Source organism: Sander lucioperca, chromosome 8 (genome assembly GCF_008315115.2).
Source record: "Sander lucioperca isolate FBNREF2018 chromosome 8, SLUC_FBN_1.2, whole genome shotgun sequence".
Lineage (NCBI taxonomy): Eukaryota > Metazoa > Chordata > Actinopteri > Perciformes > Percidae > Sander > Sander lucioperca.
This window is the reverse complement of record NC_050180.1, coordinates 8,462,787-8,490,558: the sequence shown is the minus strand read 5'-3', so window position 1 is coordinate 8,490,558 and position 27,772 is coordinate 8,462,787. Positions and strand designations below refer to the sequence as shown.

The 27,772-nt window shown below is 38.6% G+C and overlaps 1 protein-coding gene across 1 annotated transcript in view; it reads left to right on the top strand.

Annotated features, from left to right (window-relative positions):
- Window positions 1-21,877, top strand: part of dnah7 (dynein, axonemal, heavy chain 7) — a 90,983-nt gene extending 69,106 nt beyond the window's left edge. The window contains exons 50-66 of the mRNA XM_031291338.2: window positions 221-411; window positions 2,533-2,666; window positions 2,776-3,111; window positions 3,280-3,406; window positions 3,704-3,898; window positions 6,829-6,921; window positions 7,087-7,263; window positions 7,652-7,813; window positions 7,898-8,098; window positions 8,321-8,482; window positions 10,008-10,193; window positions 11,302-11,439; window positions 13,648-13,878; window positions 15,745-15,897; window positions 18,338-18,515; window positions 19,239-19,342; window positions 21,615-21,877. Of these exons, the coding sequence (XP_031147198.1) occupies window positions 221-411; window positions 2,533-2,666; window positions 2,776-3,111; window positions 3,280-3,406; window positions 3,704-3,898; window positions 6,829-6,921; window positions 7,087-7,263; window positions 7,652-7,813; window positions 7,898-8,098; window positions 8,321-8,482; window positions 10,008-10,193; window positions 11,302-11,439; window positions 13,648-13,878; window positions 15,745-15,897; window positions 18,338-18,515; window positions 19,239-19,342; window positions 21,615-21,821 (2,975 nt within the window). The 3' untranslated portion in view covers window positions 21,822-21,877. The remainder of the gene's footprint in view (window positions 1-220; window positions 412-2,532; window positions 2,667-2,775; window positions 3,112-3,279; window positions 3,407-3,703; window positions 3,899-6,828; window positions 6,922-7,086; window positions 7,264-7,651; window positions 7,814-7,897; window positions 8,099-8,320; window positions 8,483-10,007; window positions 10,194-11,301; window positions 11,440-13,647; window positions 13,879-15,744; window positions 15,898-18,337; window positions 18,516-19,238; window positions 19,343-21,614) is intronic.
- The last annotated feature ends 5,895 nt before the right edge of the window (window positions 21,878-27,772 follow it).

The following is a 27,772-nucleotide window of genomic DNA, read 5'->3' as shown; positions in this document are numbered from 1 at the left end:
TGTGGGAAAATGGTTCGTGTTGAAGAAACTTCGGGCTGCCAAACTTAAAATTTGAAGACAAATGGTTCAACTGTTGAGGCAGTGGAGTTGGTCAACAGCAGGAAACAGTGGCTGAACATGACAGCTCCCACATGAGATTGCTTGTATTAAGAAAAGTACTGAAAAGAGTCAGCGTCCCCTGATTAGAAGACATTGACAAAGATTGAACATTTTCTGTCAGTGCTGCTGGAGAATGTCGGAGAGGAACTGGACCCTATCCTGGAGCCTCTGCTGTTGAGACAGACCTTTAAACAGGGTGGTGCCTTGTGTATCCGCCTGGGAGACTCCACCATTGAATATGCTCCAGACTTTCGCTTCTACATCACTACCAAGCTACGCAGCCCACACTACCTGCCTGAGACCTCCGTTAAGGTACTGTAGTGGGAAACAGCCTCAGGCACTGTTTTTTGTATCTCTGTCCAGTTTCGCTTCACTTTGTAGAAGACATTTTATTATTAACATACAAAATACAGTGACTCTAATACTTAAACAGTATACTTTTTGCTGTATTCAATGGTGACATTTTCTAAATGCTATATTGCTTTGCCACCAATTTCACTGGTCAGCTTACTACAGTTTGACAAGAGGGATAGGGAAACAAGGCTGTTAGTACCACAGTAACTGAAGTATCAGAATGCATATCAATGCCACAGCCCCTATAGTTTAAACTGTTGTTGTTGTTGTTGTTGTTGTATTCATTCCACAATGTTGAGACACACAACCGGACCTGCTCCTTACAATATGTATTTGTGTGTTAGCGATGTAATTAAGTCATGTCTGCAATCTTCATCCACACCCACACCAGTCACACACAAAGAAACATAATCAGACAGACAGACGGAGAAGCTGCATGCCTTTGGCTGTTTGCAGCAGGTATCAGTATTGTTGCAATGAGCCCTGTGCAATCCTCCATGCACGCTCTACCAACCCCTACCATGCAGATGGAGCTGGTACCCTTCAATCCCACTGCAGCTAAGGGTAGATGCGTCATCCACAACAAAGCTGCTGCCAAAACAGAAGTTAATAGAAAGAGTCCCTTTGCCTTCAAAGTATTATTTTCATCACACCAAATAGCAACAGTCAACCTAATTTGTTTTGCCATCCCATGTGATTTTTATTAGGCCAAATGATAGAACTGACTTTCCATACAGTTTCAGTGTCACTGAAGTGTAACTGCTATGTGGGGCACTGTATTTTCCGTTGGTAACATGGAATGTGACAAAGTTTTTGTGAGGGAGAGATTATTAATGTGATGGTCTGGCCTCTCAAAATATGGGGTGTTCTACCATTTGGGATGTTTTAAGCTACGCTATGGATGGCAATGTTGGCTGGTCACTTGGTCAGTCTACCGCTTTGGTCCAGATTGAAAAATGCCGTCAGCTTTTTTATTTCTATGGTTCAGCCTCACAGAGCCGCTAGCGTGGCTGTAGACTCTTAGTCTTGTTTATTTCAAAATTTGAACGCAACAGCAAATTGTTCGTTGTGCTGAATACATTATTTTAGACCTTTGTTCCGAAATACAACTTTTTTTTCCTCCAGATAAATGAGCCCTAGTTTTCCTTGCTGGTTCCCACTTATTGCATCATACCCCTGAAATGGCAGCACGTTTTTACCCCAGCAACAGAGTGAAACAATATTCACTGATACCACCTCCCCAATGGAACACAGACCCCCTAAAAAAAAAGGAACATTAAAGGAAACTGCATTACAGAGGCAAGGTACTGAAGATCACATTTCAAGCATCTATTTGCAGGGGCCCGCTTTTATGGGCAGCTATTAGATACATTCAACTCATTTTTCAAAACTGGCTCAATCCTTTTTTTCTGTCTTCAGTACAGTACACAACTAAGGGGCTTCTATTATATCCATTAAGCCCTATTTGAAATGCAATACTTTCAAATACAAAATGGCAAGCAGTTAGAAAACCAGCCCTTAAGGAGCTCAAGGGATGTAGGGATGCGAAGACGGAGGGTGTATGTGTGAAAAGGACAAACGGGACAGTTATATGGGCTCTGAGTCTTTACCACCAGCTGAGTGGGTCCGCAGCATCAATAGAAATGGAATTAGGCCCCGGAGAAGTGCACTCGTTTATTAGGGCAGAGAGTAGATAGCACATATAGGCTTTTAACCTCCGGTTAAGTGCAGAGCAGAATGACTAAGGCTGTGTGGTAAAAGACACACTCCCACACTTTTCAGAGAAAAGAAAAAAAAGTAAATGCATCCTACCTGTGCTTTGCCAAGGCTGGAGTGGTGATTGGAATTGATTGGATAGGAGGTTCGTGGGAAGAACAGCCCTGAAGGCAAGGTGATCAACACTGCACTGTAGAGTAGCTCACTTAAATGTCTGAGAGCCCCCCTACACACACACACACACACACACACACACACACACACACACACACACACACACACACACACACACACACACACACACACACACACACTAATTTCTGCATGCACATGCCTGTGTACTGCTCTTTCTCTGTCCTTTAGGTGACCCTTCTGAACTTCATGATCACCCCAGAGGGCATCCAGGACCAGCTACTCGGTATTGTGGTGGCCCGAGAAAGGCCCGACCTGGAGGAAGAGAAACAGGCTCTCATCCTGCAGGGAGCAGAGAACAAAAGGTACACTTAGCACACACCAGGCTCAGGTCAAATCATTTCAACTAATCAAATAAAATGTCTCCTTCGTCAAAATGGATACTGTAGACCTTTTGAATTGCACTTTTGTCAGACAACTGAAGGAGATCGAGGACAAAATCTTAGAGGTGCTCTCCTCGTCGGAGGGCAACATCCTGGAGGACGAGACGGCCGTCAAGATCCTCTCCTGCTCCAAAGTGCTAGCCAATGAAATCTCAGAGAAGCAGGCTGTGGCTGAGGTGACGGAGAAGAAGATTGATGAGACCCGCATGGGCTATAAACCCATTGCTGTGCATTCAGCCATCTTGTTCTTCTCCATTGCTGACCTGGCTAACATTGAGCCCATGTACCAGTACTCCCTCACCTGGTTCATTAACCTCTTCATCAGCTCCATCGACAACTCAGACAAGAGTGACGACTTGATGCAGAGGTAAGTGTTCCTACAAGTCACTCCCTCTCCACTCGAAAGATCTTATTTGACTTGTTAACTGTTTAAAAAAAAAAAAAAAGGAAGATTATTAATAGTGTGGATATGTTTGTGAGTTCTGTTTGGTTTGGAACAAGATTATTAAAATGCTTGCATATGTGTCTTCTTCAGACTACAGATCCTGAAAGACCACTTTACCTACAATCTATATGTCAATGTGTGTCGCTCACTGTTTGAGAAGGATAAGCTCCTCTTCTCCTTCTGCCTCAATGTCAATCTGCTCATGCACAAAAAGCTGGTAGGAATACACACACGCTGCACACGTGTACAGATATACAACACTTTACTTCAAAAACATTGTTTGAGAACACATTGTTGTTTGATTGGTTTGTTAGTAAGTGCTTAGCTAATCAAACAAACTGGCAATGCCTAATGCCACAGATTCTGTCTTGTCTTTTTTAAATTTGTATAGAATTTTTATCGAAAGATAATCACCAAAATGGTCAACCTTTAAATCACTTTAGATCACAAATTCTCTTTAATCGTCCGCTGTTTTAACACTTTAATAGCTGCCTGATAGTGATTAATGTTGTAGGTGGATGAGGGGCAGTGGCGCTTCCTTCTGACGGGTGGTGTGGGTCTGGACAACCCTCACTCGAATCCCTGCACCTGGCTCCCCAAAAAGTCTTGGGATGAGATTTGCCGCTTGGAGGAAATGGAGCGTTTCAAAGGTTTGCGGCATGACATGGCTCGCCTCAGGAATGAGTGGAAGGAGGTCTACGACAGCCCAGTGAGTGTCATCAAGGCTGGTCTGGGGGGCTCTGTCTGTGGTTGTTGAATATGTTTTTGTGATGGCAAAGACACACTGGGAACGGTTAGTTGTTTTTGTCCTTCCTCTCTGCAGACAATTGGGGTTAATGCCCACATTTTTTAAATCAGCATACATGTACGGAAAGGCACCATTAAATCAAAAATATCCAAGAGAACTAAAAAGAAAGGAAAATCTGGAAGTCCCCACCAAAATGCAAAAGTAGTTGGTATACACATTAATATGGCTGACACTGCTGGTGTATTGTTGTAGAAACTGTACATATGTTGACTTTCAGCTGAAAATGTGGCTGTGGTTAGAAGTCCAGGAGGTGAGCTGCTTAAACCAGGTCACATTTAACACAGACAAAATGTTAGACTACAAAATAACTGGCTCTAAGACCACCAGAACATTTAGATTCTAGAGGTGCCACAGGACCATATCTATAGAGCAAATGTAGATATTTTGTCAACATACAGTGTATATGGATGCTAAGGCTTAACACACACAATTCTAGACAAAACTACTTGGCAAAATCGTAAGCTTGAGTTTTCCTGTGATGAGAGAGCAAACATTGCATCAGTGCCACCTTGGCTGTTGTGCAGTGCTTTGACTTACTCTGCTCGAAGTTCAAATTATTCACTAAACACTTTTTGTGGCCGACCAAGTAGGTTTAAGTAGGTTTTTTTTCAGCAAGACTTTTAAGTTCTTTAAATACAGCAGATACATTGTTTGCGGTAACACTTACAGTAGTGGCAACCGTAGCTCAGACTGCTTGTCATTTAAGCTAAGATTCCAATAGAAGTCATGTGTTACTTTCCTGATTTAGTTAAGTAGACAGAGGAAAATAAGTAATTTGACTGGAATCCAGGCAAACCTTAACAAAACAGTGTTGGTGAGGGGTGGGATGAGAAATGGAACAAGGGCAGGGTGAATATGTTAAACCTATTTTCCAGTGGATCTGGCACATGAACCACAGGCCAGCATCTCACACCCTGCAGCTCAGCAGGGTAGCTCCCAACAAGCATGCGTAAGCATTAGTCTTTGCTCCATCTTTAACTATTCCAAAGGTTTAACCCCTTAGCACTCCGCCCCCTCTTTCTTCAATCTATTTTAGGAGTTAGCTTTAATATTGTCACAATATTGTTGACTTTCCAGTACTTTGTCATTATTACCAAGTGGACAACATTTCTAGCTGTTATCAATAAGGAAAACACCACTTTTAAATGTCATTGTGATTGTTCTTTACGTTTCTGCTTAAAGAACAATGTTTTATTAGTTTAGTATAGACAAAGAAGAAAGAAAGTGGGAGGAAAGTAATTTGCCTGTCAGGTGTGGATGATTCACACATGCACGCTCTCTCCATCCTTGAATTATAAAGAATCTAAAATTGAGGTTTTATCTAATTAAATCTTTTCTGTTCCTGTTGTGCCAGTCACATCTATGCAATCTAGACGCAAGAACAGCTGCTTCATCAATGTGTGGTGCACACAAGCATGTGTGCAGTCTCTTTTTGCCGTCTCACACACACACACACACACACACACACACACACACACACACACACACACACACACACACACACACACCCCATATTTGAATTATAATCAACGGAATCAGCCACAACACTTTTATCCAATTAAATGTAGTTTGTTCCAGTTGTACAATTCACATTTATTCAATCTTGATGCAAGAACAGCTGTTCAATCAAGCACACAGACACGCACATACGCTTACACACAGAGAATCCCCAGGAGATTGTAAATAGGTGTATCAAAGCACCTGCCAACACACATAGCCACAAGTCTCTCGACAAACAGCCTGGGGAGAATAATTCGAAAAGTTCCCACTACCATTGCTCACTTCCTCTGGTGCACTTGTTCCACAAATGAATCAGTCATATTGCTCTGACCCAGTACCCAGTGGCTTTTCTGTTTCCCCACCTCTTTCTCCTTACGCTTTTTTCTTTTTCCACAGGCTTTTCAAACATATGTATTTATCTCCCCGCATTACAGTCCTCCCCTTTCACATTACAGATTACCCCTCTTTTTGCTTAATTACATTACTTAATCTTGCAACAGCTCGATACAATGAAACCCCATCCCAGAACTCCCCTCGCCCTCTCCAAGAAAAGTTGACAGAAAAGGCATTCAGTTGCTCATATTATGCTCATCTTCAGGTTCATAATTGTATTTAGAGGTTGTACCAGAATAGGTTTACATGGTTTAATTTTTAAAAAACACCATATTTTTGTCGTACTGCACATTGCTGCAACTCCTCTTTTCACCCTGTGTGTTTAGCTCTCTGTTTTAGCTACAGAGTGAGACCTCTCACTTCTGTTCCATCTTTGTTGGGAATCGCACATGCACAGTAGCTAGGTAAGGACTACTAGCCAGTCAGAAGCAGAGTATGAGAGCGTGCCCTGACAGTAGCTAGGTGAGGACTACTAGCCAGTCAGAAGCAGAGTATGAGGGCGTGCCATGCTAGCAGCTAGGTGAGCATTATAACGTGTGTTACAAAGTGACCACGTTTGTTTCTGAAGTAAAGGCTGGACTACAATAGAGCTGTTTGGAGCAGTTTGTGAACAGTGTTTTCTGTTGGAGATGGTAAGTCCCTTTGGGGTGGACTTTGGGCTTTTTCACTTTGTAAACCTATAACGTGCACAAAAAAGATATATAACACAATAAAGGAAAGGTGAAAAGCCAAAAAGCACAATATGAGCACTTTAAGCTGCTTATCTGTCACTTAAAGGGGACATATTACACTCATTTTCAGGTTCATACTTGTATTTTGTGTTTCTACTAGAACATGTTTACATGCTTTAATGTTAAAAAAATTGTTTTTCTCTAATTGTTTTCTCTCTTTATCTACAGTCTGAATTCAATATGGTATTGTGTTGTGCATATTCACAGAACCCCCATCAGACTCCGTTCCCAGATGAGTGGAAGGAGAAGCTGAGCCAGTTTCAGAGGATGCTGGTAATCCGTTGCCTCAGACCAGACAAGGTCAGTTCATATTCTGTTTTCCAAATTATGATAGGATATTATCAAGATATTGATTTGCTACACAATTTCTTCAAATGTCTCTACTATCTTTAACATTTTTCAAAATGTCCCAATTTTTCTGGACAATAGTAACAAAGAACTCATTCCATTTATTTGTCCCCCCAGGTTGTTCCTATGGTACAGGAATTTGTTTGCAACAGTTTGGGTCGTCCCTTCATCGAAGCGCCACCCTTCAACCTGAGTCAGGCATTCGTTGATAGCCACTGTTGTGCCCCCCTCATCTTCATCCTCTCCCCCGGCTCAGACCCCATGGCTGCATTGCTTAAGTTCGGAGATGAAATGGTATGGAGACACCTGGGAAATTCAGCAGCTTTGAAGCCTGCTGTTTGTACAAACTCAAAATAAGAGGGGAAATTGAATCCTTAAAATTTCCCAGGCTCCCACACAGGTCTTAAAAGCACTGACATTTTTTTTTGCCCCTTCCTGGTCAGAAAGCAGCTACATAAGTGTGTGTGTGTGTGTGTGTGTGTGTGTGTGTGTGTGTGTGTGTGTGTGTGTGTGTGTGTGTGTGTGTGTGTGTGTGTGTGTGTGTGTGTGTGTGTGTGTGTGTGTGTGTGTGTGTGTGTGTGTGTGCGTGCGTGCGTGCGTGCGTGCGTGCGTGCGTGCGTGCGTGCGTGCGTGCGTGCGTGCGTGCGTGCGTGTGTGTGCGCGTGCGGCTGTTCTCCCTCAGGGCTTTACGGGTAACAAGCTGACTTCCCTCTCTCTGGGCCAAGGCCAGGGTCCTATTGCTATGCGTATGATCGAGTCGGCCATTAAAGAGGGCACCTGGGTGGTTCTTCAGAACTGCCACTTGGCTACATCATGGATGTCAACACTGGAGAGAGTCTGTGAGGTCAGAACATCAACACAGACACTTTCTATACCAGATGGGAACAGTGCAAATTTTTTTTGACTTGGTGTTTGTGGCTGTGTGCAGGAGCTGAATCCGGACACCACCCACCCAGACTTCAGGCTCTGGCTGACTAGCTACCCATCTCCCACCTTCCCCGTGGCAGTGCTTCAGAATGGGGTGAAGATGACCAATGAGGCTCCAAAGGGCCTCCGCGCCAACATTGCACGCTGCTTCTTAATGGACCCCATCTCTGACCCGGAGTTTTTTGGCAGTAGCAGTAAGCCGGTCAGTGTTTGCATGCATGTCTCTGTGTATCGTATGTTTAGGTGGCTGTGCATATCTATCATGCCTACATCAGTGGGTGAAGCTCATTTGTGTCTGTTATCACCCCCACTGTGTATTTCAGGTTGTGTTTGTTTTAGCTGTGGAAATACTAAACGACCAACACTATTTATCTAATTATTGATCTAAGACCATGCTTTCCATCTTTGCTTATGCACCTCACAGATTGTGTTCAAGAAACTACTGTTTGGCCTGTGTTTCTTCCACGCCCTGACCCAGGAGAGGAGGAAGTTTGGACCTTTAGGCTGGAACATTCCGTATGAGTTCAATGAGACCGACCTCCGGATCTCTGTACAGCAGCTACACATGTTCCTTGAACAGTACCAGGTAGTTATTTTTAAGATTTTCCTTTCACAAATTATTGTTTTACACGGTTCCCATGGGTCCTTGAAATTCTTGAAAGTTTGTGAATCTGAGGGTGAAATCAAGGCCTTGAAAGATTTTTAAAATAGATATAAATAGACATGGGTCATTGAAAGTGCATAAATGCATATATTCTGTGCAAGAATAGAAATTAAAGTTCTTTTGATACATGTTTTACTGAATGTTATTTAATAGGCTATATTTCGCTGTCTGCATGTGTGTCTCTGCATTCAATTCAATTCAGTTTATTTAAGAAAGGATAGGCAAATTAATAACACGCATGATTATACATGGATTAAAAATGCCAGAATTAGCCAAAAGGCTATTTTTCATCTGTAGTCCCCTGGCCTTGATGTTAAAAAAGGCTTTTTAAAATACAAATAAACAAGAAAGAAAGACAACACAAACAGAGCAGAACTTAGCACAAAACAAGACATAGCACAGAAGCAAAAAGATTAGCAAAAAAACACAAAGTAGATCAGGTTACAAGATAAAATAACAGAGCATAGAGTACAAAGATTAGACAAGACACAACTGTTGAGAGCAATAAAAGCAGTAGTGAACTTACTACTCTCGCAGTTGCGTCATTGTTTCACTCGCCAGCCTGCTAGTTCTGACAATAAAAATTCTCAGTCTTTGAATTTGAGGGAATTGGGTCTGGAAAGTCCTTAAAATGTCCTTTTATGTTTAAGATAAGGCACTCAAGGTGTGAGAACACTGTTAATATTTCTTAAATGGATCATAGTTTTGTTTAATGTAACTCAAAGTAACACTGTCAGATGTTTCCCATATTCCATACAGTGTGGGATGTAGGCTAGTGCATACGAACACAGCATTATTCTGTCATCCATACTTTACATACACTCCCATGAACTGACTTTATATCTCTGGCTCAAAGTAAAACTCTGACTCTCACATGCAGATGCACTTACACCATCCACTCCTACGTATATATATATATTCAACATCTAAGCCCATAATAGAAATTCTGGCTTTTACAAGTGGGTTCCTCTTCACTCAAGTATCCGCTTTCATCAGCCATATTCAAAAACCCTCTTGACTTTTTTCCACAAACAGATAGCACTCCAAACCTCCACTATTCCCAGTTCCACCGCTGTAGCCGAGGAGAAAGTGGCGGAAATAAACTACTGAGGGGATCTTTTTTGTACAGAGTGACATTTTCATCTTGTAACCAAGTGTCGCTCGCTGAATTTGTAAGTGAAATTCTCCTCCAGAAAATGCCACAATGTCCACCCTTTCACCTCCTATTACGTCAGTTTCCATTCCAAGTCTAGCTCGTGAAGAGAATTGCAGCCAGGTTTCCTGTTTCGGAAGAACGTACACACAACACAACTAAGAATATTCACACACATTAATATCATGCGTTTTTTTTGTTTTCAATGATCAGTGATCACCTCCTTTAAAACACCCTAACACATGGTTATTCTTAGTTTCCTGTTCAAAATGTATGATTTCTTGTTTGCTGCAGGAAGTGCCGTTTGATGCCATCCGCTACATGACTGGTGAGTGTAACTATGGGGGCCGTGTGACAGATGACTGGGACAGACGGACCTTGCGCACGATCCTCTCTATCTTCTACACCTCAAAGGTCATTGACGACCCTGACTACAAGTTTGATCCCAGTGGGCTCTACTATGCACCAGCTGAGGAAGAAGTAAGAAAGCGAAAATCACACAAAATTGCTATAAATGATTGTAAACACCAGTCTTAAGCCATCAAGAAGGGGCTTATTTTTTTAATGAGTCCCAATTTATCTTAGATTTGGCTGAGATTTACAGAGCTTAGGACCAGGGGAAATGAGTACAGTATTTTACATAGAGGTGGGCAACGTCTGACCTGCCTTGTAACTCACTCACTTATTCAGTCACATTTAGCAGGCTGCAGATTCACCACAAGGAGGAGGTGTTAACTGTTAAACTGCTCTTATTAACATTTTAATTATCTGATTATTTGTATACAGTAGGATGACTTTGTGATTTGCTGCCAGGGCAGAAAATCGATAATTTGGTAACAACCAGAAAGTGGCTCTCCACTCCCTTATCTGAATCAAGTACTCATTCTACACCAACCTACATATCCAGCACTAGGGGCTGTTATGTAAAAGATGTGCTTTGACTGTGTTTTGTATTAACAATAGTTTGACCTTTTTTAGATATGGTAAACTGCAGCACAGACATGCTATGCAGCATGTTATTTAAATGTAAATATCAAAAGTCTTATTTAATTATCTTCCAACAAATTTCCCTTCCTTTAGTTAGAACAGCACAGCTGAAACAGCTCCTTATCCATGTACCCATCAGTTACCCGGAAGCGCTGGAGTTTCATTGCTTTAAAAACTCAAGAAAAGTTAAACTCACTTTAATGTGTTTGTCTTTAAACTAAGCATATTAAAGGACTCAGTTGCTTAGCGCTGTTGTTGAGCTACCTTTAAAAAGTCATTAAGAGATAAAATGTGTGTAACAGGGCACAGCAGGCAACCACCATCAGAGAGAGTTGATATATTTGTTAACACAAGTGCAATCTATGGCACGCTCCATTTTATTTGGCATTTTGTTTTCCAGTGCTGCACCCCCCTCCAACCATATCTTTTATTCATGAAGTCACATTTACATAGTCATTATAATAAATGTCAGCAATCTAAGGAGCCGACTTGTTTTTCAATGAGTGTTATTACTCGAGATGTTTCCTGATGTTGCGTTAAAAATTGTCCTCTCTTCTTTCACTCAACTCCTCGCCCTCTGTTCTCTGCATCTCGGTTGCAGTACAACAGCTTCATAGAATACGCCAAGTCGCTGCCACTCAACCCGTCACCGGAGATTTTTGGCATGAACGCCAATGCAGATATCACCAAGGATCAGTCTGAGACACAACTACTGTTTAACAGCATCTTGCTTACACAGGTAAATCCACCTGGACCTCCGAAACAACAAGTATTATATTGATTAGCTGCCTGTCAGGAACACACACACACACACACACACACACACACACACACACACACAAACACACACACACAACAGCAAACAAATACAGACTAATGCTTTGCGATTTTGTACTCTCACTTGTTAAGTATTTAATTTGAGCCATTGCAACTTATGAATATAAAGTTCACTGCTAAGATTAGTTGTTAACGCTATTTGTTATAATAATGAAGACAGAGGGCCAGAATTTAATGCAGCAATGTAATACTGAATTCATTATTATGCCATCACATGACCTGGAGCATAATGACCGTAAAACTGGGCAAGAAATAGCAGACATGAAACAGTGTTGTGGCCTGGCATGGGTACAGGTGAAAAAAACAAAGTTCACTGATCTTCAGTGCCAGCAGCCCTGGGTCGCTTCTGAAACCAATGCGTCCCTTATTGGCCAACATCCCAGATGCTCAGTTGGAGTGTCACTACTCAGCTGGTAGATTTTCAAATTATAGATAACATGCGTCACACTCTTACCAAGCAAATGCACGACACGCACACACACAAAACACATAGACTGGAGTGCACACATTAAAAATGTGTACCTGGAGTATACTGCCTCAAATAAACACACACAGCATCAATATGCTTCCCTCGAGTTTCCACCATCTATTATAGACATCCTTGCCAGCATTAAATATCACCCTACATTAAAATGTACTATGGAACATAAATTAAAGAGAAAAATATAAATAAATATTTCAGTTGTTTGTAGAGAGACTTCTCAAAGAACAAACAAAAAATCCCTCTTATAAGGTTGTCTTCCTTTGACTGTATGACTCACAGTGGCTTTGGTGAAGCTGTGTGATCCCACATCATATATATCTCAGCTATGTGGAGTTTTAGACTAGGTTAACTTATTGAGGATTATATTTTACCACTTCCTGGCTCCAGTTAATGTTTCCTGCAAATCAAGAGATTTCACACCAAGACCTAGTTGAAGAAGAAAAGAAGTGCGGCTTCTCCTGCAATATGGGAAGGGATATTTATTTAGCCCTGTATCCATTTATTTATTTTAAGATACAGAGCAGTGCCTCTTACTTAGCGAAGATTTCTCAATATGCCAAAACTTGTCTAAATTCCTGTGGGAATTAAACTTTATATTAAACAAGTGCAAGTGATCTACATATAGAACCCGAGTGTCACATGTGCACGTACTCTGTATGCATCCAATACATTCTAATTCCTCTGATTTAATCTCTTTAAGATACTAATATACAGTGTACATATACTGTCACAAAAAAATAAAAACAAATAAAAGTGTATTACAGACCTGGCTTGCTACAAACAAATATAAACTTATTTTCACAGGCATTGCCACTTCAAGTTAAAATTAGAGCTCAGTGGAGTCTGGCATTTATTCATATAAACTGCTTTCAACAAGATTAATAATGTCTTCAGTCATGTGTGGACTTTATTAGCATCTAATACGGTCCCATCAGTCTCAATGACCGATAAACAGGGAGACGCTTCAAATGGAATGAAGCAGCTATTTGTCATTCCCCTACTGTAACCTCAGTGCCATTAGCCAATGATTATCCATTACCGCTGGCTAGTGACTGAGCATCAAATAGGTAAATGGTGCAAGTTGGACTAAGAGGAAAGCGGTAGAATCACAGATTAGAGTGAATAATTATCAGCATGAATGATTATTAGAATTGTTGATAAGATTGTGTCAAATGACTATGCGGGGAGGGGTGAAACTGTGTGTTCGTTCACAGAGGGTGTTTTATGCTAAGTATATTCTTAGGATCATATCATCAGTGGCGTTATAGTGGTAGCTATAGGCTAGCCTGAGAAATGTCTACAAATTAAGGAAAGGAAGGTCAAATTAACAGGTAAATCATATGACTGTGATATTCTGTGTCAGGTTGTGTCCTTTTAAAAAGCATAAATCTAAATCAATCTGGCACAAAGATGATGAAATATAGGCAAAGTCAAGTCAGGAGTCAGAACCTCTTACCATCAGGATCTTTTCAGGATCAAAATAGCACCAATGCAAACGAGTCCTTTTAAAAGGGAATGCATAATTTGACAAGTCAAAGACCGCAAAAGATAATTTCCTCCAAAAATGAGCTACAAGTCCTGCCTCCCCTTCTCATCCGTCCTCTGTCGCTCTATGTCTCTGATCAGTCCCGCTCTTCAGGCGGAGACGCCAAATCCTCGGATGACATGGTCTTTGATGTGGCAGCTGACATCCTGAGCAAGCTGCCTGCAGACTTTGACTTGGAGGCAGTGATGAGGCGCTTCCCCACCAGCTACAATCAGAGCATGAACACAGTGCTGGCGCAGGAGATGGGCCGCTTTAACAACCTGCTCTGCACCATCCGAGACTCCTGTGTCAACATTCAGAAGGCCATAAAGGTACGCAGGAGGTAGAGAAGTGGTTGGATGTAAAAAAAAAAAAATACATATATTCTTACATCATCCACATGTGAGATGTCTAATCTCAATCCCTTCAAATTCATGTTAGCTGTAAAGGTGAGGAGTTGTTGATTAATTCTCAGGGATCCTTGTCATTGTTTGGATACTTATAGCAAGATGCATGGCCAAATGCACTCTAATTACACTAAATGTGTTCGTTTTAGATAAACAGTAAGGCCAAATGATGAATCATCATTGATTTCACATTTCTGTGCAGTGAAAGCAATATTTCATCAGATGAAGCACACCTCTGCTGAATGATTACAGGGGAAACTCTGGTAATACATCCTCAGAAAATAGATACTGTAGGCAGTCAGCACAACACTCCAAATGCACCATTCTAACACTATCATTTTCTATTACAAGGAAACAAGTGAGACTGTAATTGTGAAAGTTTAGGGCAATTTGTGGAAATCACCGTACAAAAGAAGTGCTTCCATCAGAAAATCTATGTTACTCTATTTTATATCTTACAAGCACTGCTGTTAGAGCATGCACCAGTTAAAGGTATAAAGCAATGAGCTGTAGAATAACTGAAATGAATACATTATAGAAATGTTGTTGACCCAGTTGGAATGACAGGAATGAAGCCACCACCTAAATCTCTAAATCCTTAACTAGTGCTCTTGACCTTCTCTCAGAAAGCACTCTTATCCTCGTGTTTATACCACTTCCTCTTGCCTAGGCCACAGACTCTACAGTATAATCTACAGCCATGCTAGCGGCTCTGTGAGGCTGTACTTGATGATTAGCCAGGTTTGACCATGTCTGTCATCTTAGCGTGTTAGCATGCTAACATTTGCTAATTAGCACAAAACACAAAGTACAGCTGAGGCTGACTGGAATGTCAGGAGATCATCAAAGTAATTACTATCCATCTTCTCTGCATCATAAGTGTCTGAGCCAGATTTGATGGTAGTCAATTCAATAGTTGTGGAGACATTTCAGTCAGACCAAAGTGGTAAACTGTTTTAACTTCACAAGTAATAGTTTGAAACCTGGGTTGTGGTTTTGCAGTTATTGGATTCATAAAAAAAACAAGAGGGAGGAAGCCTTGGCACTGCTGCATGTGATGAGCTAAAACTCAACAATTAGACAATTAACAGACTCCCAAATGTAGTTATCTTACAGCCCTGATATAATTTTAATCAGTGTTTTTTTCTTCTTCAAATTGCCACCAAGAGACACACTTGAAGAAGTGAGAGTATCTACTTAGGCCATAGAATCCCCTGGCAAAATAATTACTGACTTTGTATTTCCAAAGGTTTGGAGATATCGCACATGCCAAGACATAGCTTTTAATTGGACTGCAGAAGACTGAAAGAAGACTGTAATTATTTAGTTCATAGAGGGTTGCGAACTAAAGACCAAACAGAATGTCATCCAAACATATGTGCATTAATATGCGTAGCATTGCACTCCTAATTACACCATATTCAAAAAAAGTAATAAAAAACATGTCTGAGCACACACGTGTGTCTCTGTATACCATTTAATAAACTCCACACACACTTCCTCTCCTCCTGAGATGCACCCGCCCTGTGGGATTGAAGTGACAAAAGCCTAAAGAGTCAGGAAGGGGAATGAGCACATCATTTTTCGTACTTGTTTCAAAGGCCCCCTACACAGCAAATAATAGTTCCCATTATGTGGCTGTCTGTCACCTATCTCCACAGAAAGGTTTTTAAGTGACAAGCTTGAATTTCTTTATATTCAATTCATTTTCAAGTAGTGCAGAAGTTAATCACGTGTTTGTAGGTGAATTTGTGTGTGTGTGTGTGTGTGTGTGTGTGTGTGTGTGCGCAGGGGCTGGTGGTGATGTCTGCAGAGCTGGAGGAGGTGGTTAGAAGCATCTTGACAGGTCGCATCCCGGGCATGTGGATGAAGAAGTCCTACCCTAGCCTCAAACCACTGGGAAGCTACGTCAATGACTTCCTGGAGCGGCTCAAATTCTTACAGGTACAGAAAGACGATAAAACGAAAGGAATATTTGGGGTTAGTCATAAATACTAAGTAAATTGAAAATAAAAAATATCAGTCTCAAAGAAGGAGGCAATGGGGGGTTCGAAAGGAAAATTATAGCTGCTCTGCAGCAATGGTCAGGGACAAGCATTTCAAACATGCATGGAAGGTGTCCAAAGCACAATGGCTGATTACGAATAAGATGTGACCTTGTAACCTTTGGGCCTTGAACTCACAACCTTTGTGTTCAAAGGCAAGCGATGATCTCAGTAAGCTATTGTCCAGGATATAGAATCAGGTGTTAATGCAGACACACATTTAAAATATGCAGGGCAGTTGTCCACAGCCCAATGCCCGATTAGGTATATGCAACACCAGGGACTCAAACTCAGAACCTTTGACACGGTAGGCAGTTGCTGATCTCAGGGAGCTATTACCTGGGTGATGGCACAAGTGGCATCGCAACACCTAGTAGACAAGGAGCAGGCTTGCATGAAAATGCAGAATTTTCAACTACTGTTAAAAAATGAATTTCTCATTAGAATATTCTGAGAATATGTGTACTTGTTTAAGACAACATAAAGATCCCTGTAATTTATTTTCACAAAACTCAATAAATGCCAAACTGATGTTTATACATGCTCTATTTTGCATTGACTGCAATGCGTAGATGAGGACACAATTCAAACAAGCTTTGCACCTAAAAAGAACCAGAAATGAGAGAAAGAAATTAAGAAAGAAGAATGTGTTTACGTGATCATTTTTTTCATTTCACTGTAAAAAGGAAATACCTTAATCTCTAAATCCCTCTTATAGCAGAGTCAAATTAGTGCATACATAGCACGATGGTCACTTGCATGGAAAACATTAGTTAAACAATAAAAAGTGCGCAATCGACTCCACAAACCGATTCCATCTTTGCATGGGTAATGTTACTTCACCACTGTTGTGCTACTCTACATACAGGTACACAAATTCAAGGAAAAAACAACATACAATGTCTTAGGCCGTGGTTACACTTGTCTTCCATGCAGCTTTTGTGATCGGATGCGTGAGATCGGAAATCAGCTGTGTCCACACTTGACACTTGAATGCGACCTGCCTGATCAGGTAGTGATCAGATATATTTCTGTGTGATAGGTGCATCCAGAATGACACTTGGTCCAAGAGAGAGTCTTCTTCTTGTTTTATATTTTGTTTATTTTGTAATGGCCCGTATGAGACGCGCTTTTTCAATTGTCCGTGGTGTGCCCACATGCTGTCCACACCTCACTGAGATCCGAACTTAGTGCCAGCCAGGCCACCTCAGCATGTGGTCTAGCTAGTTGGATCCAAATGCGAGCAAGAGCCGTTGTTGGAATGTACAGATTTGACGGTTAATGTGTCCTGGCATGATCGGATGACAAGAGTCACATTGAAAAGACAAGTGTAACCACAGTATATGTTGGGCCACCACAAGCCTCCAGAACTACTTTAGTGCTCCTTGTTATAGACTCTACAATTCTCTGGAACCCTGTTATACCTCTCAGTGTTGAGAAGCTAGTGTCACATGAAATGTTAGTGCATACTGTGCCCTCTACAGTTAACTGGAACCCTACCTTAAGCTGTGTCACACTTGAGTTACACAAGACTTAAAGTTATTCATACCACTTGTTCTCACATAGGAGGTAGGGGGTAGTAATGCTTTTTACTCATGGGCAGGGTTCATACAGGAAACACATGCAGACACATGATATCATCATGTGAGTCTGCAAAGTGAACATCTTCATCATCAAACATTTCCCATGTTTCCCTTTCTATTTCCACTGGAGAAATATCACATTCCTGCTGTTCATTATTACTCAGTGGAGTGAAAAGAATGTACTGTGTGTGTCTGTGTGTGTGTTATCCAACGGAGATGTCCACCCATGACTCCCCACAGGGTGAACTGGAAAGTCACGGGTTTCTTATCTGAGACAGCATGCTTTCCTAACAGAATGCCTTGACATTTCAGGGCATATGATTGTTTGCTGTTTTTAACAAGAGTTGAGAAGAAAAACATCAGCTCCCTCTCAGTGTGTTCAGTAGACTGAAAATTCCAAGACGTTGTAGCCTAGCTTACAGTTGTACAAAGATCAAGATCAATAGTGTGTTGACCTCAGACCAGACATGTTTTTTGTTTTTTTCTGAACCTGAGATGATTTTGGAAGTCAGTTCCTTTTTCAGTTCGACCTGACCTGTAAAATGTTATTTCACATAATCAACTGAACATTATGTATGGTATTTTACTGTAGTTCCATCCCTAATGTTTTTGTTGTTCGTTTTTTTATATATATATATATATATTTTTTTTTTCTGGATGAACCTGAATAAAAGAAGAATAACAGAATACCCGTTGGGTCCTCTGTGTTCTGGCTGGTTTCATTCTATAAAAGTCTCTTCTCTGCTGTGTTTTTAGGACTGGTATGATCAGGGTACACCCGCTGTATTCTGGGTATCGGGATTCTTCTTCACCCAGGCCTTCCTCACAGGCAGCCAGCAGAACTATGCCAGGAAACACACCGTTCCTATTGACCTGCTCGGCTTTGACTTTGAAGTACTGGATGAGATACCTTACAAACGACCTCCAGAGGATGGTAGGATACTAACGGGGGTAGTGGAGAAGATAGGGTGAGAAAGGGTGATTTTAGAGAGAAGGATGACAGTTTAATAGTAAACGCCAGATATAAGGATAGCTTTTAATAGGATAAAATGTCTCTATTAAACAAAAGGGGATGAAAAGTGAGGTTTCAAAGGAGAAAGTGAAATAAGAGGAACATAAGTAGTGAGTGGGAAAAAAAAACCTGGATGAAAACTGACTGTATATAAAAGAGGCATAGTGTAAAGTGCAAAAGTAAGTTAAAGCCTCTGGTCTACATGCAGGCTTCGCTGTGCCTCCAGCTCTGCTGTAAGATTCTCAGTCAGTCTCATATAAAGCCTCCCTCTTAGTCCCCCCAGCTGGGGCCCCACAATAACACAGCCTATACTGCTAAGCTACTGTACAGTGTGTTAGTGCATTTTGGTTGATGCTGACATGATAACAGTCAGTTATCTCAAAAGCTCACCCCTTTATCCCACTCTATTAATAGGAGAGCTCCCATGCTTTATGGAAAGACAGTGTTACCGCACAGAGGTCAGTTCAGCTGGGTTCATAAAGTTTTACGGTTGCTGGAAGGGCCAACATGTATAACAGTCACAGGGTTCCTCCATAACTGGAGGTTATGGAATGTTAGTAGAAGGTAGTTGGTGATATTATTATCATAGTAATGCTAACTACTTCTCTTGTGCCTCTGAATTATCTCTGTGTGTGTGACACCCAGGTGTGTATATTAGAGGTCTGTTTCTGGATGGCGCCCGCTGGGACAGGAAGACCAAACTTCTTGCTGAGTCCTACCCCAAAGTGCTGCATGACCCCATGCCTGTGGTGAGTGAGGAGCACACACAGACACTGTACACAGATATCAATTAGAACACTGCATTTAAGAATCCTCAGACATAGGCTGAATGAACGAAGTGGAGCAAAATGGATTATCAGGCTGACATTGTGTGCATGTTTGCCAACTTCCTTTTTTTATTTTTTTATTTCGCCATGACCAATTTGTAGCCAGTAATGATCTCATCCACACTTGTAACTATTTTTGTGGCCATTTTTCTATCTGCTATTTTCCCCCATTCTGTTACCATTTTAATTTTTTCTTTAAACAATATCCTCAATATGGCTTAATATAAAGAAACAGGACTCTCCTTTTTTTTTTGTGAAGATTGTATAATTGGATGTTTCTTGCTGAAATGCACCTTAGGAATCGTAGTTAACTACTTCCCTGAAGTTTGTATGTACACAGGCTTGTGCATTTGAATTTGATCAAAGAATCTGATTAACACAATTGTTAATCTTTTGCACTGATGTTTCAACTGTATAATCAGTATTAGTATAATATCAGTAATAACACCAGAGTTATTTCAACCACTGAACAAATCTAATATTGATTTATGGTCAGAAAAAATACAGCCAAATACAGACTCATTTAGACATTTAACATATAGATGACCAAACAATCTCACCTCAAGGTCAATTTAGTAGCTGTTCTGGAGATTTTGATCGTATCACTTCTCATCCATGTTGGATGAAATGGATATCTGGTCCCTGCAGTGGTTAAAAAAAAAAAAATTAAAACATCTAGTTCATACATTTTATCCTTTTTTTTTTACAAGATTACAATATTTTGGTACTCTAATATCTCTTGTATGATTATAATAGCCCAGTTAAAATTGGTATATAAGCTAGTATAAGAGTTGGTGGATTTCAAACTGCCGTTTTCAAGATAGCACCTTTTTGGATTACTGATAGAACAAATGTGAAAATGATTAGATTTATGTTTTCTATTTGGTAGGGTTAGCCACCTCAGTATGGGCAACTATTAAGCCTCAATGTAAGATCCCATGGCAGTGTATCGTGCAAAACATTGCTATCAACCAGTGAAAAAAAAAAAAAAATCCTTGTTGCGTAACATATTCTTCCATACATTTGGGGGGAGGAGGTTTATTGATTCTGCTCCTGTGAAGCTCTCTGGCCATCACAAGAGAGGAAAGATAATATCTGTTCACGTATCAGATTATGAAAATGGGGCAGATTCCATCATTATTCAGATTGTAAACTCCTACGAGCTGGCTGTTTTTCTCTGAGGAGAAAGTGAACAACCACCACTATTATACTGTAGCTGCAGCTCTACCCAGGAGGATGTTCACAGCTCCTTGTTCTCTGGACTGAGCAGCAGCTTCAGCACTTCTTATTTCACATTGTGCCTTCAGGAGGCCGAGCTCCTTTGCTCTCTCTCATCCTTTTATTCATTAACAGAGGTTGATATGGTATATGAAAGCCGACTGACAGAGTGATGGAACAGAGTGCCAGTGGCAGAGAGCGAAGACTGATCAAGTTTGATTCTCCCTCTGTTCTCTCTTCATCACAATGCATTCAGTGATTATGAATAATGCACAAGCCTGGCTTTTTTAATATTCAGACATTTCAGGGCAAGTTATTAACAGAATCAGTTTTTGACAAGAGCGGAACTTAATTAAAAATGTGTTTATTGTATGTGGGGGGAGAAATCACAACAGAGGCTGCTTTGGCTGGCTTTGAAATGCAAATCTTCAGAGGCGCCCTTTATGGAACCAGATGAGTACTTTACTGGCTGCAACTCAACAAACTGTTTTTGTGGCCCAGTTTATCCGTTTTGCATAACCAAGCCTGTTTAATAGTCCAAGGGGACTCTTCCTTGTTAATGCTATTGTTTTATAAGTTTATGCCCCCAAAGTTCCCATTTGTAAGTTAACGTTTGGATAACAAATGGCGATCCAGGTTAGTTTCCACTGTTTCATGTCCTGGCCTTTAAACCTTAAATACAATCTGATCTTTTTGTTTCTTTGACAACAACCACGGCCCATCATCATGCATCTGTCATATAATCAAGTGTTACAGTAAATGTGTTGCTTGTCAGCAGAGGCATACAGGATTTCATTTGCCAGTTTAATTATTCCACTAGTCAAATGTTTGGCATGGAAAACAGCCCCTAAATGGCAGTGACTATTTGTAAAAGTAGCTAATGGAGGTAGAGTAGGCAAATGTGTCAGCCACATCTTCAATTTTAACCCCGTCATTTGACCCCGTCTGCCCCTCTGTGTTCCTCTCTCTCCATCAGATGTGGTTGAAGCCTGTCAAGCGGGAGGACATCCCCCAGAGGATGTGCTATGTAGTGCCTGTCTACAAGACCAGTGAGCGGCGTGGCACCCTGTCCACCACGGGTCACTCCACTAATTATGTCATCGCCATGACGCTCAACTCTGACGTGCCTGCTGAACACTGGATCAGGCGAGGGGTAGCGCTGCTCTGCCAGCTCAGCTCCTAGTCCCTTTTTATCTCCCACACATGCACATGACGTTTCATTAAAAAAAGAATGAAAAACATAGTCTCTTTTTTATGCACTACATAACAATTTAAATAAGTACAACAGGTAATAATAATGACTACTAGTTAATGCAGCGGATAAGCTCTCCTGACATTTCTAACATAGTTAGATTATGACTTTTTTATGGCATACTATACAATGACTTTTGTATAGTATTATTATGTACATTTTACTATACTGCTTTAAGTCTGTTTTCTAAGATGATTTTGCAGAACATTGAACTCATAACATTCATAACTTTTTTCGACATAGTATACAGTACTATTACTTTTTTCCAACATACTTTACTGTGACTTTTTAAGACATACTATACTATGACTTTTTAGGATAACCTATACTATGACTTTTTATGACTTTTGTCGACATACTGTACTATGACTTTTTTATGACTTTTTTCCAAAATCCCTATACTATGACTTTTTTTTATCAATTTTTTCGACATACTATACTATGACTATTTTATTACTTTTTTCAACTTTTTTTATCACATTTTTAGACATACTATACTATGACCTTTTTAATCACTTATTTTGACATACTATACTATCACTTTTTATCACTTTTTTCTTAAAATACTATGCTATGACTTTTTATCACTTTTTTCGACATGCTATACTATGGCTTTTTGACATACTACACTATGACTTATTTCGACATACTATACTATGACTTTTTTAATCACTTTTTTCAACATACTATATGACTTTTTTGGACTTTTTAGACATAGTATACTATGACTTTTTATGACATACAGTACTATACTATATACTATACTATGACTTTTTAATCACTTTTTTCGACATACTATACTATGACTTTTTTCAACATAATATAATATGACTTTTTTATCAATTATTTTGACATACCATACTATGACTTATCACTTTTTTTTGACATACTATGACTTCTTTATCACTTTTTTCGACATGCTATACTATGACTTTTTTAATCACTTTTTTCGACATACTATGCATTTTTATCACTTTTTTTCAACATGCTATACTATCACTTTTTTATCACTTATTTCGACTTGCTGTATTATCACTTTTCCCGACATACTATGACTTTTTTGTCACTTTTTCCGACATACTATACTGTGGCTTTTTTCGACATGCTATACTATGACTTTTTAATACATTTTTTCGACATACTGTACTATGACTTTTTTATCACTTTTTTTGACATACTATACTATGACTTTTTAATCACTTATTTCGACTTGCTATATTATGACTTTTTCCGACATACTATACTGTGACTTTTTGGACATACTATACTATGACTTTTTTAATCACTTTTTCCGACATACTATACTGTGACTTTTTTTCGACATACTATACTATGACTTTTTTATCACTTTTTCCGACATACTATACTATGACTTTTTTCGACATACTATACTATGACTTTTTGGACATACTATACTATGACTTTTTTATCACTTTTTCCGACATACTATACTGTGACTTTTTTCGACATGCTATACTATGACTTTTTTATAAATTTTTTCGACATACTATACTATGACTTTTTTCGACATACTATACTATGACTTTTTTATCACTTTTTCCGACATACTATACTATGACTTTTTTCGACATACTATACTATGACTTTTTGGACATACTATACTATGACTTTTTTATCACTTTTTCCGACATACTATACTGTGACTTTTTTATCACTTTTTCCGACATACTATACTGTGACTTTTTTATCACTTTTTCCGACATACTATACTATGACTTTTTTCGACATACTATACTATGACTTTTTGGACATACTATACTGTGACTTTTTTATCACTTTTTCCGATATACTATACTGTGACTTTTTGGACATACTATACTATGACTTTTTTATCACTTTTTCCGATATACTATACTGTGACTTTTTGGACATACTATACTATGACTTTTTTAATCACTTTTTCCGACATACTATACTGTGACTTTTTTCGACATACTATACTATCACTTTTTTATCACTTTTTCCGACATACTATACTATGACTTTTTTCGACATACTATACTATGACTTTTTTCGACATACTATACTATGACTTTTTGGACATACTATACTATGACTTTTTTATCACTTTTTCCGACATACTATACTGTGACTTTTTTCGACATGCTATACTATGACTTTTTTATAAATTTTTTCGACATACTATACTATGACTTTTTTCGACATACTATACTATGACTTTTTGGACATACTATACTATGACTTTTTTATCACTTTTTCCGACATACTATACTATGACTTTTTTCGACATACTATACTATGACTTTTTGGACATACTATACTATGACTTTTTTATTACTTTTTCCGACATACTATACTGTGACTTTTTTATCACTTTTTCCGACATACTATACTGTGACTTTTTTCGACATACTATACTATCACTTTTTTATCACTTTTTCCGACATACTATACTATGACTTTTTTCGACATACTATACTATGACTTTTTTCGTCATACTATACTATGACTTTTTTATCACTTTTTCCGACATACTATACTGTGACTTTTTTCGACATGCTATACTATGACTTTTTTATACATTTTTTCGACATACTATACTATGACTTTTTTCGACATACTATACTATGACTTTTTTATCACTTTTTCCGACATACTATACTATGACTTTTTTCGACATACTATACTATGACTTTTTGGACATACTATACTATGACTTTTTTATCACTTTTTCCGACATACTATACTATGACTTTTTTATCACTTTTTTCGACATGTTATACTATGACTTTTTGACATACTATAATATGACTTTTTTCAACATACTATACTATGACTTTTTTATAAATTATTTCAACATGCTATACTGTGACTTTTTGGACATACTATACTATGACTTTTTTATCACTTTTTCCGACATACTATACTATAACTTTTTTATCACTTTTTTTGACATACTATACTATGACTTTTTTATCACTTTTTTCGACATGCTATACTATGACTTTTTGACATACTATAATATGACTTTTTTCAACATACTATACTATGACTTTTTTATAAATTATTTCAACATACTATACTATGACTTTTTTATAAATTTTTTCGACATACTATACTATGACTTTTTTCGACATACTATAATATGACTTTTTTCAACATACTATACTATGACTTTTTTATCACTTTTTCCGACATACTATACTATGACTTTTTGGACATACTATACTATGACTTTTTTAATCACTTTTTCCGACATACTATACTGTGACTTTTTTCGACATGCTATACTATGACTTTTTTATAAATTTTTTCGACATACTATACTATGACTTTTTTCGACATACTATACTATGACTTTTTTTAACCACTTTTTTCAACATACTATACTATGACTTTTTTATCACTTTTTTTGACATACTATACTATGACTTTTTAATCACTTATTTCGACTTGCTATACTGTGACTTTTTAATCACTTATTTCGACTTGCTATACTGTGACTTTTTACGACATACTATACCAGGGGTGGCCAACCTGTGGCTCTTGAGCCGCATGCGGCTCTTTGCCTGCTCCTGTGAGGCTCTTACTGTGTGGCTGGGGGCTGTGTCATTGGTTGATTGTTGTTTTTAACTTTTCTGAAACATACAGTTTTCAAAAAAAAACACATTTGAATGCATCTGCCAATACTGCCAATACATTTGCCAGTTATTTTAAAATGGAAAATAATGCAGCAGAGTTGAGGACAGATTCTGCAACCTGAGGAAAAACAGCGGCCACAGAGCACCTTCCTCGTTAACCCTTTCACTGCTGAATCCGATTGTTTGAAAGCCCCTTTAGTGACAAATGAGTGAGAGAGTTCTTTGAGTGGCCACAACCGAGTTCAAGCAAGACCTGAAAAGGACTGTGGATAACAAAGACTGTCAGGTTTCCCACTGAGTCAATCTAAGTGAGGAAAAAAAAACTATGAAAACTGCTATGTATTATGACTGTCATTAGATCTGGAAGACACTGTTGCTGTTGTAGTGTGGACGTGCATGTGTTGTGTGACTTTTTGCTATGGTGCGTTTTTTTTTGTGGCTCTTTATACCTAACTGGTTGGCCACCCCTGTACTATACTATGACTTTTTTTTTTTAAATTTCGACATACTATACTGTGCCTTTTTTATCACGTTTTTTGACATACTATAATATGACTTTTTAATCACTTATTTCAACTTTCTATATTATGACTTTTTCCGACATACTATACTGTGACTTTTTGGACATACTATACTATGACTTTTTTATCACTTTTTTCGACATACTATACTTTGACTTTTTTATCACTTTTTTCGACATACTATACTATGATTTTTTATCACTTTTTTTAAACATACTATGCTATGACTTTTTTTTAACATACTATAGTATGACTTTTTTATCACTTTTCTGACATGCTATACTATGACTTTTTAATCACTTAATTCAACATACTATACCAATACTTTTTTATCGCTTTTGTCGACATACTATACTATGACCTTTTTATCACTTTTTTCGACATGCTATACTATGACTTTTTGACATACTATACTATACTATGACTTTTTTTATCACTTTTTTTTAGACATATACTATACTATGACTTTTTATCACTTTTTTTTAACATACTATGCTGTGACTTTTTATCACTTTTTTCGACATACTATACTATGATTTTTTTTCAACATACTATACTATGCCTTTTTGACATACTAACTATGACTTTTTTAACCACTTCTTTCGACATGCTATACTATGACTTTTTATCATTTTTATTTTAACATATTATGCTGACTTTTTATCACTTTTTTCGACATGCTATACTATGACTTTTTTATCCCTTTTATCAACATACTATACTATGACTTTTTTATCACTCTTTTCAACATACCATGACTTTTTATCACTTTTCTTTTTTAACATACTATGCTATGACTTTTTATCACTTTTCTTTTTTAACATACTATGCTATGACTTTTTATCACTTTTATTTTAATATATTATGCTATGACTTTTTATCACTTTTATTTTAATATATTATGCTATGACTTTTTATCACTTTTTTCGACATACTATAATATGACTTTTTCCGACATACTATACTGTGACTTTTTGGACATACTATACTATGACTTTTTTTATCACTTTTTTTGACATACTATACTGTGACTTTTTGGACATACTATACTATGACTTTTTTTATCACTTTTTCCGACATACTATACTGTGACTTTTTGGACATACTATACTATGACTTTTTTTATCACTTTTTTTGACATACTATACTGTGACTTTTTGGACATACTATACTATGACTTTTTTTATCACTTTTTTTGACATACTATACTGTGACTTTTTGGACATACTATACTATGACTTTTTTTATCACTTTTTCCGACATACTATACTGTGACTTTTTGGACATACTATACTATGACTTTTTTTATCACTTTTTTTGACATACTATACTGTGACTTTTTTCGACATGCTATACTATGACTTTTTGACATACTATACTATGACTTTTTTATGACTTTTTTTGACATGCTATACTATGACTTTTTGACATACTATACTATGACTTTTTTCAACATACTACACTATTGGCGTTTTTCCATTACATGGTACCTGCTCGACTCGCCTCGACTCTACTCGCCTCGACTTGACTCGACACACTGTGCGTCCGTTTTCCATTGCAGATTTTAGTACCGCCTCAGCGTGGCTGGTCGTTATGCCGGCTCGATGCACACACCAGCGCACAAGTATAAACATCAGGCCACTTGAGTTTGTTTTACAGTTCTGTGGAGGCTCCACACAGAGCTTTCGCCGTAGCCTGTGTAGCCTATGTAAAAGTGGCCTGATGTTTATACCTGTGC